A 12752-nucleotide genomic window follows, 5' to 3' on the forward strand; every position below is an offset into this window, starting at 1 on the left:
GCTGTCTTTCTAGATATCAAGGGTGCTTTTGACAACGTTCTCCATGATGCAATTTTAAATGGCCTAGAAGAATGTGGTGTCGGGGACGTATGCATCAATGGATAGCCAGCTATCTTCAAGAGAGAACGATATTCATGACAACTCCAGACGGGGAAACAAAGAACCACCCCGTCTATCGTGGAGTGCCTCAAGGAGGTGTATTGAGCCCAACCTTATTTAATATCGTTCTCATCGGACTGGTCAAAGAACACGCAGGCGCAGTCTCGGTCTCTGTGTATGCAGACGACATCTGTGTATGGACCACGAGCTTAACGCGCTTACAAGTGCAAACGAAGCTGCAGCGCGCGGTGTCAATAACGTCCACATACCTAAACAGTCGCGGACTGCAGCTCTCACCGGAAAAAAGTGCAACCATGGCATTTACACGAAAGTCAATGGCCTGCTACCCCGTTATGATTGATGGGAAGATTATACCTTCAGTAACCCACTACAAGTTTCTCGGAGTCATCATCGACCGTGACTTATCCTGGTCGAAGCACCTCTCAGGATTAAGAAAAAAGCTAGACAGCTTTACTCAGATCATTCGACATATGTCTGGAAAATCATGGGGGCCATCCAAGTCATCTCTTCTGCAGCTCTACCAGGCACTTCTTGTTGGCTACTTCCGCTACAGTGCGCCTGTACTTTCTCGGGTTAGTACAACTGCTGTACGCACACTTGAAAGTGCTCAGGCTCGCGCACTGAGAATTTGCCTAGGACTACCACGATGTGCGTCTACTTGGGGCACTATTGCAGAGGCACGTGCGTGCCCAGCTCGAGTTTATCTGCAACATGAGCCATTGCGAGTGCATCTAAGGGTACTGACTAGACACAGGAACCATCCACTCACGAACGTCACAAGCGTACGGCCTGTGTCCGCCTACTCAGAAGCCGTGTTGTCGCAGCAAGACTTATTGCCGTCGGACTTCGAACCGTATGACATACCCGAAGTTCCACTCTGGACGATGGCAAAGCCAACGGTCAGGCTCTCAATCCCTGGAATAACGAAGAAGTCGAAGATGCCGCTTGCTGGCCTCAAGCATTTCGCGCTATCATACATTGCTTACACGTATGGATATTACGAACATATTTTTACAGATGGTTCTGTGACACAGACCTCTTCCGCGGCGGCCTACACGGTGCCAGGAATGGGGATCGCACAACGTTTCAAGATAGGACACAGGACGTCGTCTACAGCAGCTGAGTTGACCGGAGTTCGAGAAGCAGTACGCTGCATACTGCAACAAAGTCTCGAGAAGTGGACAGTGTTCTGCGACTCAAAACCAGCACTGAAACTCATCAGCAATTATATGAGTGACAGAACCGCATATAGTCCCCTGGTTTATGACATCATGTATCTGCTTGCTGAGGCGTCTCATTCCGGACATACCATCGTGCTGCAGTGGATTCCTGGCCATTGTGGAATAGCTGGAAACGAACAGGCTGACGCAGAAGCAAAACAGGCGCACACTGACGGAACTATTATAAAAATTCATTTTTCCCGGTATGACATTAACGCCTTGCTCCATACCTCACTTAAAACTTCTACGGCGCAACATTGGGACAACCCCGAACATCGGCAAGAGCGCCTCCATAGACTTGACGCTGGATTACAATTCCGGCATCCACTTCGGTTGCGGAGAAGCCAGGAAACGCTCATTCATCGATTACGGCTGGGTGTGGCATACACCAACCGATACCTTCACAAGATTGGACAAACACGGGACCCTGAATGTAGCGTCTGTCACACTCTCGAGACAATAGCTCACGTACTTTGCGTGTGCCCTCAATATGCGGCCGAACGAAGAAAACTCAAATCTACAGTTGACAGCTTGGACTCCCGCCCCTTTTCAGAAGAAAAGCTTTTGGGCGCGTAGAGGAGTGTTGACTGTACCCAACGTGCCATAAAAGCACTTTCGAACTTTTTAAGTGAGACTGGTTTAGATGATCGCCTATAGAAGCTGTGAGACGTGTAGTCAGTGCTAAATGTGTTTGCGCAAAAACTTTTTGTGACAAGATTACTCTTAGTGTATTGCGTCTCCTGTGCGCATCCGCATATTGGACAACGTGTATATAGTATCTCATTGTACCATATCATAATCATCCGCCACCTACCTTTCCCTGTATTTCCCACTTCCCCATTCCTCAGTGAGGAGTAGCAGGCTAGAGACACGCTCTCCAGGCCGACCTCTCCTCCTTTCTCTCCATTAAAATCTACTCCTCCTCCTGATCCACACTCCGTAGCGAAGGGCATGAATACAACAGCAGCAGCACAAAAGTCGAGGCAAAGAAAGCTTCGCTTTAAAACCGAAAGAGAAAAAAAGTGTTCAGCAACTATTTCGAATGCTTCTATTCACACCAGACACACAAAATTTATGCGACACATTAAACATTCCCCTCTAATTTCGCTCAACATGAATTGAAAGAGGTTGATTCAAACAGAACACTGTTCTCGGCAACGCGCGGTGTGTAGGCTGCATAATCTTTGACATCCGAAAAGAACTACCTAGACGCCCGCACATTAGTTCTTATTTTCGATTTCGTAATGTGGGCTGCACCTGGCGTTAGTGCAATACCAGGACAACCCGTGGCGCCGGAGGGGCAAGCCCCGTCCTAGCACCGCTTCACAAAAATATGTTTAATATCGTAAGACCCATGAGGGTCATATCAGATATTAAGCTGATAAGAACAGATGACAAGGAAATTTATTGACCCGTAGGCACGCTTACAACTGTTGTATGAAAGAAAAGTACAATATAAAGTACATCACATGTAATGCATCATACTTGATGTAAACAAAACAGATTAACAAATAAAATAATAAATGGTGTCTACTTGACACTGGCTTTGCCGCACACAACTACAACAACAACAACAACAAAACTCATTACCGCATCCATGCAAAAGCATTATTGTCGGCCTCGAATTTATGAAAGGTACCCGGGGCACATACAGATACAGTCTGAACTCAGGCAACAGAATTGAGCATTATTCTGGCTGTAGAAAGACTTTGCCACGGGAGACAGTTATGTACCGCGTAGACCAGCGGCGAAGAAACTCGGCCTCACCGAGTTTGAACAACTGTTCTTCAAGATGACCCCATATTATCACCCGTAGTTTCCGCATTCTGGGGTACATTGCTCTATTTGACTGCCGAGATCGTTCTGCGATGCCACGGAAGCACCACAAAATGTAGCTAGCGCTGTAGTAGACGAGACTCGCAAACCGATCTCGGCGCAGTGGTGGCCGCACGATGGATATTCCGAACATTCTTGCAACTAGCTTCCAAAAGGTGCGTGCTACAACGCAGTCCTTTACTACATGCGCGTTGGTCTCTGTTTGTGCGCAATATATGCATTTATCATTCGGTACCATATGCCAGCGTTCAAGCCTGTCTCTTGTAGGTAGAATGCCCCACTGATATTGCCAATGAAAATCCTTCACTTGAGAGGGCAAATCAGGAGAAAGCACAGCTTTCCATGTTTGTGTAGTAGCTGTCCGTGGAGGTACAGCTGTCTCACACAACACTTCACAAAGCCTGGAAACTGGTGTCGCACGCCACTTTGTAATTCTTAGTTGTACAAGCTGGCTTTGCAAGCGCGCAGCCGCCGCATACTGCGGTGCTGGCGTTACCGCCGTCGGAAGCAAGTTGCCTGTACTCTGCGACATAAGCGTTCGACGGTAATGGCCCAGCCAATAAAGGAGCAGTGGCCTACCAGGGTACTCATCATCATCAAGTAGATCACATGTAGTCTTAGTGCACAACAGCCTACTGAATGTAACTATGCACGGCAAGCTCCATCCTCCGCTGGATTTTGGCAGACGCAAAAATTGCTGCGCTACGTATTGCGACTTGTTTAGCCAGAACCATGAAAAAATAAGTGAGTTTACTACTCGTACTGTTGGTGATGGCGGGAGAGCTACCCTTGCAGCAAACCACAGTTTACTGCACAATACGTTCTTAATGAAGAAAGCCCTTTCTGCCAGCGGCAGTGGCGACGCAGTCACTGCTTCTGACTGTTCTTTAATGGAGCTAACAATGTCTCGCCACGTGTGAGGTGAAACACCACTTGTACAAAATTTGATACCTAGTATTTGCATATGCTCGGTCTGTTTAATGTCCCCTGGTAGCGTTATTTCGGCGCGACCTAAAGTTAATGCTTCACATTTCCTCATATTTATTTTGCCCCCTGACATTGAAGCATATTGATTATAAATACGAAATACCTCTACAAGACTGTCCCCATCCCGCAAAAACAGAGTGATGTCATCCGCATACGCTGATACTTTTATGCACCCGGATCCCGGCATAGGAAGACCTCTTATGAGCTGGCTCTCGCTAAACCGCCTTAACAACGGATCAATCGCAAGCACAAACAATATGGGTGACAAAGGACAACCTTGCCGCACTCCCCTTGTCACATCAAATCTAGGTGTTAAAATGCTGTTAAGCAGTAGCTCAGCTGTTGTTCGCGAATACAACATCCGCAGGATGCCTACAAACTCTTCAGGGAAGTTATAGCATCGTAAAACCTCAAATAAGTACTGGTGTTCTAAGCGGTCAAACGCTTTAGCTTGGTCCAAGCTTACTAATACCCCTGAAGCTTCACGCGCTGTTGTGTATTGTATGATATCACGTGTTAAGTTGAGAGACGAAAATATACTCCGACCCGGCACGGAACATGTTTGATGTACACTGACTATTCTCGGCAATAATATCTTCATGCGATTTACAAGAAGGGTTGTCAATATTTTATAGTCTGTGTTGAGCAGCGTTATAGGCCTCCAGGATGAGGGTTCTGCAAGGTTGGAGTCCGGCTTTGGCAAGAGCATTACGCGGCCCCGATTAAACGATTTAGGAATACCTTCCCGTGCAAGAATGCCGTTAAGGAGCGACACTAAGGCAGTGCCTACTTCCTCCCAACAAGATCGGTAAAATTCAACTGGTAAGCCATCTGGACCGGGTGTTGATCCGCTGTTCATCGATCGTATAAGATCAAAAACTTCTTGCAGATTTGTTGGAGACAATAAATTCTGGCCTTCTGTATCTTCTACTTGAGGTAGGTTAGCGCAAAAGTCTGAAATTTCTTCACTCAATAGCTCTGCATTATAAATCTTTTCCGATGAAAATGCGTCTGAGAACCAGTTCCAAAAAATTCGTTCGATATCTCGCCTCGCACTGCTCTCTGTGCCATCTTCTATTATAACCCTTTCAATGAAAGAGCTGCCATTCTGCCCCCTGCTGGACGCACGAGCCAGCCGCAGTACCTCAGGGTCGGTAATTGGCCTGTTGGTCATCCACGCCTTTGCAGAAGTGCGAGAGTACCAGCTCATAAGTCTATGGTAGCGTTCACGCAGATGATCTAGGTATTCGCGCATTAACTGGGTTTGGGAGTTACCGTCTCGTACTATTCTTATCCTTCTCAGGCACTCACAAAGCTGTTCGGTCTCTTTTCTTTTTCTTTTCCTGCTAGCTGCTATGCATACTGACCTCCACCTTTCCTTTAAAGTATCCCACGCTTCGATATTGCATTCATACTCGCAAACTGTTGTAGCTACTGACGCTTTTAGTTCGGTTAGAGTCGCCTGGTCGCGCAAAGAAGCAATGTCTAGTCTCCACATGTCAGTGCGTTCACCTGGCCTTCCTTCGAGGTTCAATATGACAGCGAAAGGGCGATGATCTGAAATGTACCCGGCGTCCGCGGGGAGATCGAGGATGCTGCACTGGACAATTTGCGTTGTTAGTTCAGGGGGAAAATACATTCGATCTAGACGACATTGCGATTGCCTTTGCTGCCATGTGGCGCCAAAACTTCCGCCATGCATATGGACCCAGGCATCCGATAAATTGTATTCTGTCACTATACGAGATAATTCAGTTGCGTGCGTATTGGAAGCGTATTGTCGTGGCCCTCGTGAGTCGCGCATGGGATCGAGCATACAGTTAAAATCGCCAACGATAAAGAATGGGTGGTTGTCTAACAAAAAAGGGGAGAGTCTCGCAAAGAAGTCATTGCGGTCTGACCATACGGCGGGTCCATAGACATTCAATGCCCGAACTTTCCTCTCACCCCAGAAAAAATCAAAAGCTATTACACGACCTTCCAAGTCAAAAAGGCGGTGACTTCCATGTAGAAGCACCCTACGAAAAACCACCACTCCTACACCACGACATCTCCCGGGGCTATATGAAAAATAAGCTTTAACGGAAAATTCATCGCAAAATCTTTTAACTTCCTGCTTGTTTCTCAAGTTACACTCCTGAAGAAACAGGAGATCGACTTTTTTCTCGCGAGCGAAATGAATTACTTCCCTCTGCTTACCTATGCTACGAAATCCTTGTACGTTAAGTGTCATTATGTGCAAATACATGGTGAGTTAGTTTCGTACAGAAATAGACTAAGACAAATGGCTTACCACAAGCTAGTTGCGAGCTGAATCGGCGTCCTACATCAGTGCAACAACCAGAACGCGGCAAAGTCAGCAATGACTTAGGAGTATCACAGCGGCGAACGCGAAACGGGCAGTGTTCATGTTCTTCACACAAGTTAGCCGGAAGCAAGCTGATTACTAAAATACCGAGGTTGCAGACGTTCGCACAGGGACGGGAACGCGATGTCTGCGCCAAACACCGTTCCTTTAACGCTGCCTGAGCTTCGTAGCGGGGAGTAGAGGAAAAGCAGCCCTTACGGGCAGCAGAAGCAGTGTAAGGCGCCATTGTTAGTACGTCTCCGAATCGGAGACAACGTCCATGGTAGTGGTGTCTCGTGGCATTTTCTTGCATTTCTTGGAGGGTGTCGCCATTGGTTCTGATGACGTAGAGCTCTCTGAAGAGAGCATTCTCTTGGCTTCTTCAGGCGCTGTTTGCGAGCGCATCCGTCTCTCATTCACCGCTGTACTCGTACCACTCGCAAGCGTGGTCGTTGTCTTGGCAACCGGCGTGATCCTCGACGGACCGGCCAAGACTTCGGGGAGGCCGCGATGGCGTCCATCCGCGTTCTCGCTAGCGTTCGGTGTTGTAGCACATGCAAGGAGCCGTTCCTGCTGTGATAGCGTAGACTGGGCGTCTAACGTAGGCTCTTCGTCGTATTCCGTGGTAGACGACGCCATTGTGGCAGGTGGCGTCTCGTTGCTCTCTTCGTCAGTAGAGGGAGAAGACGCAGCGTCGCTGGCATCGGGGGACGCTGGCGTCGGCGCCTCTGGGGCACTTTCTTCCCCTGGTTGATCTGTGGCTTGCGTCTGTGCTGCCTCTTCAGATGTATTCTCGCCCAGTCCTGGCTGGGCGTGCGTCACTGGTTTCACTGCAGCAGCATACGAACGTGGCGACACACAGTCAACAGTGGCGTGCCCTCCATTACAACGTCTGCATGGTGCGTTGCACGTTGCAGTCGCATGACCGAAAATGGCACATCGGGCGCATCGAGCTGATGTGCAGGTGGCCCCAAAATGACCTTCTGCTCCGCACTTGGAGCACACTCTCTTCATTCCTTTGTATTCAAGCATTACCCGAAAGCCAGTCACCATGATGAAATTTGGTGGAGGTTTTACCATCTCGAGCTTGACCAGTCGGCTGCCATTGCTGATGTCCGTCCTGTCCTTGAAAACGACGTCGGAAATGCCTCGGCACTTCCCATACGGTGCAAGTGCAGCAATCAAGGCGTCGTCACTGACACAGGGTGGAAGACGATAGACCGTCACATAAACCACTGGAGTGCCCATGCGTTCCAGCGGTACGACCTTGTTGGCGAGCAGCAGGGAGCCTTTTGCCGCCATCTTGGCTGCCTGAGCCGCGGAGCGGACAGCTGCCAAGAACTTGTTGCCGCCGTGATGTTGCAGATACTGCAACCCTCCGGCACCTACGACTTCTTCGATGGAGTCGATGATGGCGTCAACCGGCGTCGAAACCGGTACATTGAAGAGAAAGCACTGGGCTTTCGTTGGACTCCTCCTCCTGATCCACACTCCGTAGCGAAGGGCATGAATACAACAGCAGCAGCACAAAAGTCGAGGCAAAGAAAGCTTCGCTTTAAAACCGAAAGAGAAAAAAAGTGTTCAGCAACTATTTCGAATGCTTCTATTCACACCAGACACACAAAATTTATGCGACACATTAAACATTCCCCTCTAATTTCGCTCAACATGAATTGAACGAGGTTGATTCAAACAGAACACTGTTCTCGGCAACGCGCGGTGTGTAGGCTGCATAATCTTTGACATCCGAAAAGAACTACCTAGACGCCCGCACATTAGTTCTTATTTTCGATTTCGTAATGTGGGCTGCACCTGGCGTTAGTGCAATACCAGGACAACCCGTGGCGCCGGAGGGGCAAGCCCCGTCCTAGCACCGCTTCACAAAAATATGTTCAATATCGTAAGACCCATGAGGGTCATATCAGATATTAAGCTGATAAGAACAGATACTACGGATGATCTTAGCCAAAAGGCCGAGAAGCGATAACCGAAACTTGCGTCGATGTAACCAACTTCACATTAACCTACAACATGGAGCCAGTGAAGTGCAAAAACGAACTACATTTTTCAAATTACTAGCCAAATTTGACAATAAATGTTATGTTTCCTATATGTATAATATGTACGCAATATAACCTTTAAAATTAAAACACAACAGATTTGACTTATAACGCCTCCAATTTCAAATAACCATGTATGTGCCATCACTTCGCATGCGTTTGACAGCGATTGGGGCTTAGGTTTGTGGCGCCACCCTGTGGCTAAAACGATAACTTAGGTGTCTTGTTATGGTCACGTGGCTTTATTTTCATAGCGGGAACATGGCGGGAATACCGGAATCCCATGGGCCAGCGTAAACCTCGGCGCCACGGGTCCACGACTTGCAGTGTAACTTGTCACTTAAAGAGTTTCGTGCTACTAGTGATATCAATCTGTGAACGGCAATTTTGTAGAATTACTTGTAGTTCCAGACGCCGCAGACCCTGTGTCAGGTTTAGCCGGATGTATGTTAGCAATTCGCTGCCCGGAACGTAACATTCTCTGTTCACCTGTCTGCTCGTAAGTCGCCGGCAGATTTGTGCATATCCTGCTGAAACGATGTCCATCAGCAACGAAACACCTAAAAACGGCAAAAAATCAGGCACGCCAGAAAGGCGGGTCGTCGCCGGGAAATCGGGTGAGCCAGATGACGATACCGCACCACCTGTCCGCTCCACATTATTCAACGATGTTCGTGTGAATCCAGAGCCCCTGGTCATGAGAAAAATCACGCGAGAAGGCCTTAATCTAGACTACATAATACTCTTCGGAAAAACTACGGCAGACTACGTTTTTCGAAGGCTGGAGTCCGAAGTCGAATACTTTACGGGAGACCTGCTCAAGATCAGAGTCTATGGCAAGTGGCGAACGATACCCCGAAAACAAGTGAGTGAAATGAATGCATCACACTTTAGTATATCGATAACGTACAGACAGGCAGTTCTTTTTTTAATATTTATAATATTTTCCAGATTTTGGTGCCATGTTGGCTTTTGCCGTATCTTTTTAGGTATCCTACGGTGATAAAGGGATGTCCTACGCGTTTTCTGGCACCCGGCTGCCTGCCAAACCATGGACTCCTCTTCTTCAGCATTTGAGGGATCTTGTTGCCAATCAAACTGGCCACCGTTACAATTTCGTTCTCGTCAACAGGTGGGGAGGACTACGCTGACATATCTAGAATTTGGCTTGTCTGAGCACTGTCGTTGTCATATATACATACGTTTCCATTATCCGGTAGCTCTTGAACATCTCAGCGGCAACCTAGTTTTATGTTTGTGCTATATATAACGAAAAAATGCGGTCTTAGTATACAACAGAGTGCCGTACGTGTATTCGTCCTCGTTGTCGTCTTGTGTACACTGTTTGTACTACACTTTATGTAAAAAAGGCAGACTTCTAACCGGTTGTTTATATAAGTGCAACTTGTACATAATTATGTAACACCAACTGAAACTTTAATAGTACAATGTAGTGCAAGGACGCCACCACAAATAGAGACACACTGACACACACCACAGGTGCTTGGGACTTTTGTCTGTGTATCTTTCTTTGTGGTTGTGCCCTTGGCGTTGCATTGTGTCACTAAACAAGCACTAACTATCCCAAAAATATGTCCTCCTGTAAGTGAATATTGCCCTCACCAAATACCACATCAAACCGATGTGGGTGGACAAAAGAGCCAGCGCTTAGCTAGTTGAAACTCACTGCATACGGCCACGGTGGCCGCATTTCTGTGAGGGTGAAATGCAAGAACGCTCGCATAACATGTTTTGGGTGTACATTAAAGAAACCCAGGTAGTCAAAAATAGTCCAGAATTCCTCACTGCGGTGTGCTGCAGAATCAAATCATGGTTTTGGCTCTTAAAACTGCAGAACTTATTTTTTTTTTAAACTAGAAAATCTGAAAATGACCATGACACCACAAAGAAGAGGTGCAAGCAGTGCTGTTTGTGGTGTGCGGGGCTGCGCCAACTTGCTGCAAGGTTCAAGGGTGCAGTGCACCATAAATAGGTACAGAAAGTGCAAAGAAACTTGGCTGAATCGAATTGACCTAAGGCTGTTTTGTACAGCCACCAGGCATGATTTCCCTATCTATTGTCTTATGCACCTTGACATAGTGTGATAAACCGCATTCTTTGTTCACAATGAGCAACTGGGGCAAGATACACAAGCATCTCGCTTTGCAACTGTTCACTTTGCCTCCTATGTCAACGAGTAGGCGGTGTTCAATTTATGCTCCCGCCTGCCTGAGCAGACGACCACTGACGATAGTGCAAGGCTGGTGAATCACAAGACTGCAAGAGAACGTTTTGAAAGCGAGATGCTTACGTAATCTTGCCCCTGGTCAAGACAATGGAGTAATCAACAATGGTTAAACAAGGGGTGTCTCTGCAGCGAACATTTGGGCTAGAATTCAGTTCCCTTTGCCAGTCCCTTTTTTCAAGATGTAGGTTCCAAAGAAATCGCTTGTTTGGCCATTGTTGATCAGTTCAGGCCTCCATTTCCTGTGTATCTATTGGTCAATAATTTGTTTTTTCTCATAGTTTGTCTTTATATATTACCAGTCGGCATTTGTTTCACTCCCCTTTTGCTTACATTGTCGGTGTTTAGTGTATTGTAGCCTCTTTTTGACTTTCTGTGCATCAAGCAGCGAGCTTAATTTCACAATATTGGGATTTCACACGCCTGGTGACTGCAAAATATGTTGCAGCACTTGTGATTGGCTGCGCCATATGTTAGGAAAGGATCACAAGAGAATTCACATTTAAAGTCTTTATAAAGGTGTCATATGGTATGCATCACTGGTTGATCTGGAACATATGTTTTCCTCTGCAGTTGCAAAATATGTAGTAGTTGACTCAACAACATTGAGAAGGTTCCTGTGTACCACTGGTCATATACTCTGCTGTTAGGTATGATTTAGCTAGAATTTCAATGGAGCATCACATTGATTTTGCCACTGCATTTGTTTGCTTTTTGCAGTTTACGTAAATATCGGCAACATTGTGACTTTAGCATAATGGCTATAAATTCGTGTTGGTGTAAGGCTCTGCTGGTGTTTATGAAATGTCATGTGGAACTGCACAAGTGCCAGTGAAATTACACTGACAACGTTTTCAATAAAACTATTGATTTCGCAGGATTAAATACTATTTCTGAAGGTAGTCATATATGGCAACATTTGTTATGATTCAGATTTGTGTAGCTTCGTAAGATCACCCAGTAAAATGAATGAATAGTTTTTAGAACACAGCGCTTAGGTGCCCGTTCCTGGGTTGCGCATCGGCATACCTCCGTGTAACTGCACAAATGCATTTGTGTCACTGCTCGTGTGTTCGTTGTCATCATCTGCCACAGCTGGCTCCGATGCTGCTCATAGTGCCAGCATTCCCATACTTCACCTCCCTCTGCAAAGGTGCTGATGACACTGGCCCACCACCAGTCGGTGTGGTGATTCCGGTCTCTAGTTCTTTGTCTCAGTATATCGCTAAATGAAAGCATGTATCGAGCTGTGCTCACATTTCGCATTATGGAGTATCGTAATCATTCCAAATTTTTTTACTTGGGAGCTTTCTCTTCAGTATGCAGCCAGGTTCCATGTGTGACGTGTAACAAACTATGTTTTCTTTTCTACAAATCTTTTGCAGATACAAGGATGGCTCTGACCACATTGGTGAGCATAGAGATGATGAGAAAGACCTTGACCACACTGTACCTATTGCATCATTGTCGTTTGGGCAACCTCGGGACTTTGTACTGAAGCATGGAGATGCAAGGCGCAAGGTGCGCCATGTGGATCCTGTGAAGATATGCCTGGAACACGGAAGCCTGTTGCTCATGAACCCACCTACAAATCGGTACTGGTATCATTCGCTCCCACCTCGTAAGGCAGTGGTTGGACCTCGTGTGAACCTTACATTTCGTCGACTGCATACAACGAGCAGTTAGCAAGCATGGACAGAAAATGAGCTGGCTGATATTGGAACTTCACTCTGACAGAGTTCCTATCATTCCCGAATTGGCGCCAACACTACCCCAAATAAGGTGGTGCAGAAGAGGTGCACAGGAATCGCCATAGCCTTGGCTATTGAACAAATGCTGCACTTTTCAGTAAATATTTATGCAACAGTAGGTAGAGCATTTCTAAAAGTTGTCACAGAGATAAGAGCATAAATTTATTCTGAACTGAAAGGACCCCA

The 12752-nt window shown here is 46.8% G+C and overlaps 2 protein-coding genes, 1 non-coding gene and 1 pseudogene across 3 annotated transcripts; 1 reads left to right on the plus strand and 3 right to left on the minus strand.

Annotated features, from left to right (window-relative positions):
* Positions 1-2581: 2581 nt before the first annotated feature.
* LOC126528653 (U2 spliceosomal RNA) lies at positions 2582-2743 on the minus strand (annotated as a pseudogene).
* On the minus strand, positions 2727-8421 carry LOC140216505 (uncharacterized). The gene is made up of 2 exons (XM_072286838.1): positions 8418-8421; positions 2727-8000 (listed from the first exon to the last, which is right to left on the minus strand). The coding sequence occupies exons 1-2, from the start codon at positions 8419-8421 to the stop codon at positions 6760-6762; spliced, it is 1245 nt and encodes a 414-aa protein (XP_072142939.1). The 3' UTR covers positions 2727-6759.
* Positions 8307-8495, minus strand: LOC140216901 (U2 spliceosomal RNA). The gene has a single exon (XR_011893579.1). It is a non-coding gene; the product is annotated as a U2 spliceosomal RNA (small nuclear RNA).
* Positions 8496-8817: 322 nt separating this feature from the next.
* Positions 8818-12744, plus strand: LOC126545933 (DNA oxidative demethylase ALKBH2-like). The gene is made up of 3 exons (XM_050193986.3): positions 8818-9435; positions 9560-9702; positions 12201-12744. Exons 1-3 carry the CDS (start codon positions 9109-9111, stop codon positions 12499-12501), a joined length of 771 nt encoding a protein of 256 aa, XP_050049943.2. The 5' UTR covers positions 8818-9108; the 3' UTR covers positions 12502-12744.
* The last annotated feature ends 8 nt before the right edge of the window (positions 12745-12752 follow it).

This window comes from Dermacentor andersoni, chromosome 3 (genome assembly GCF_023375885.2).
Source record: "Dermacentor andersoni chromosome 3, qqDerAnde1_hic_scaffold, whole genome shotgun sequence".
In the NCBI taxonomy this organism is placed as follows: Eukaryota; Metazoa; Arthropoda; class Arachnida; order Ixodida; family Ixodidae; genus Dermacentor; species Dermacentor andersoni.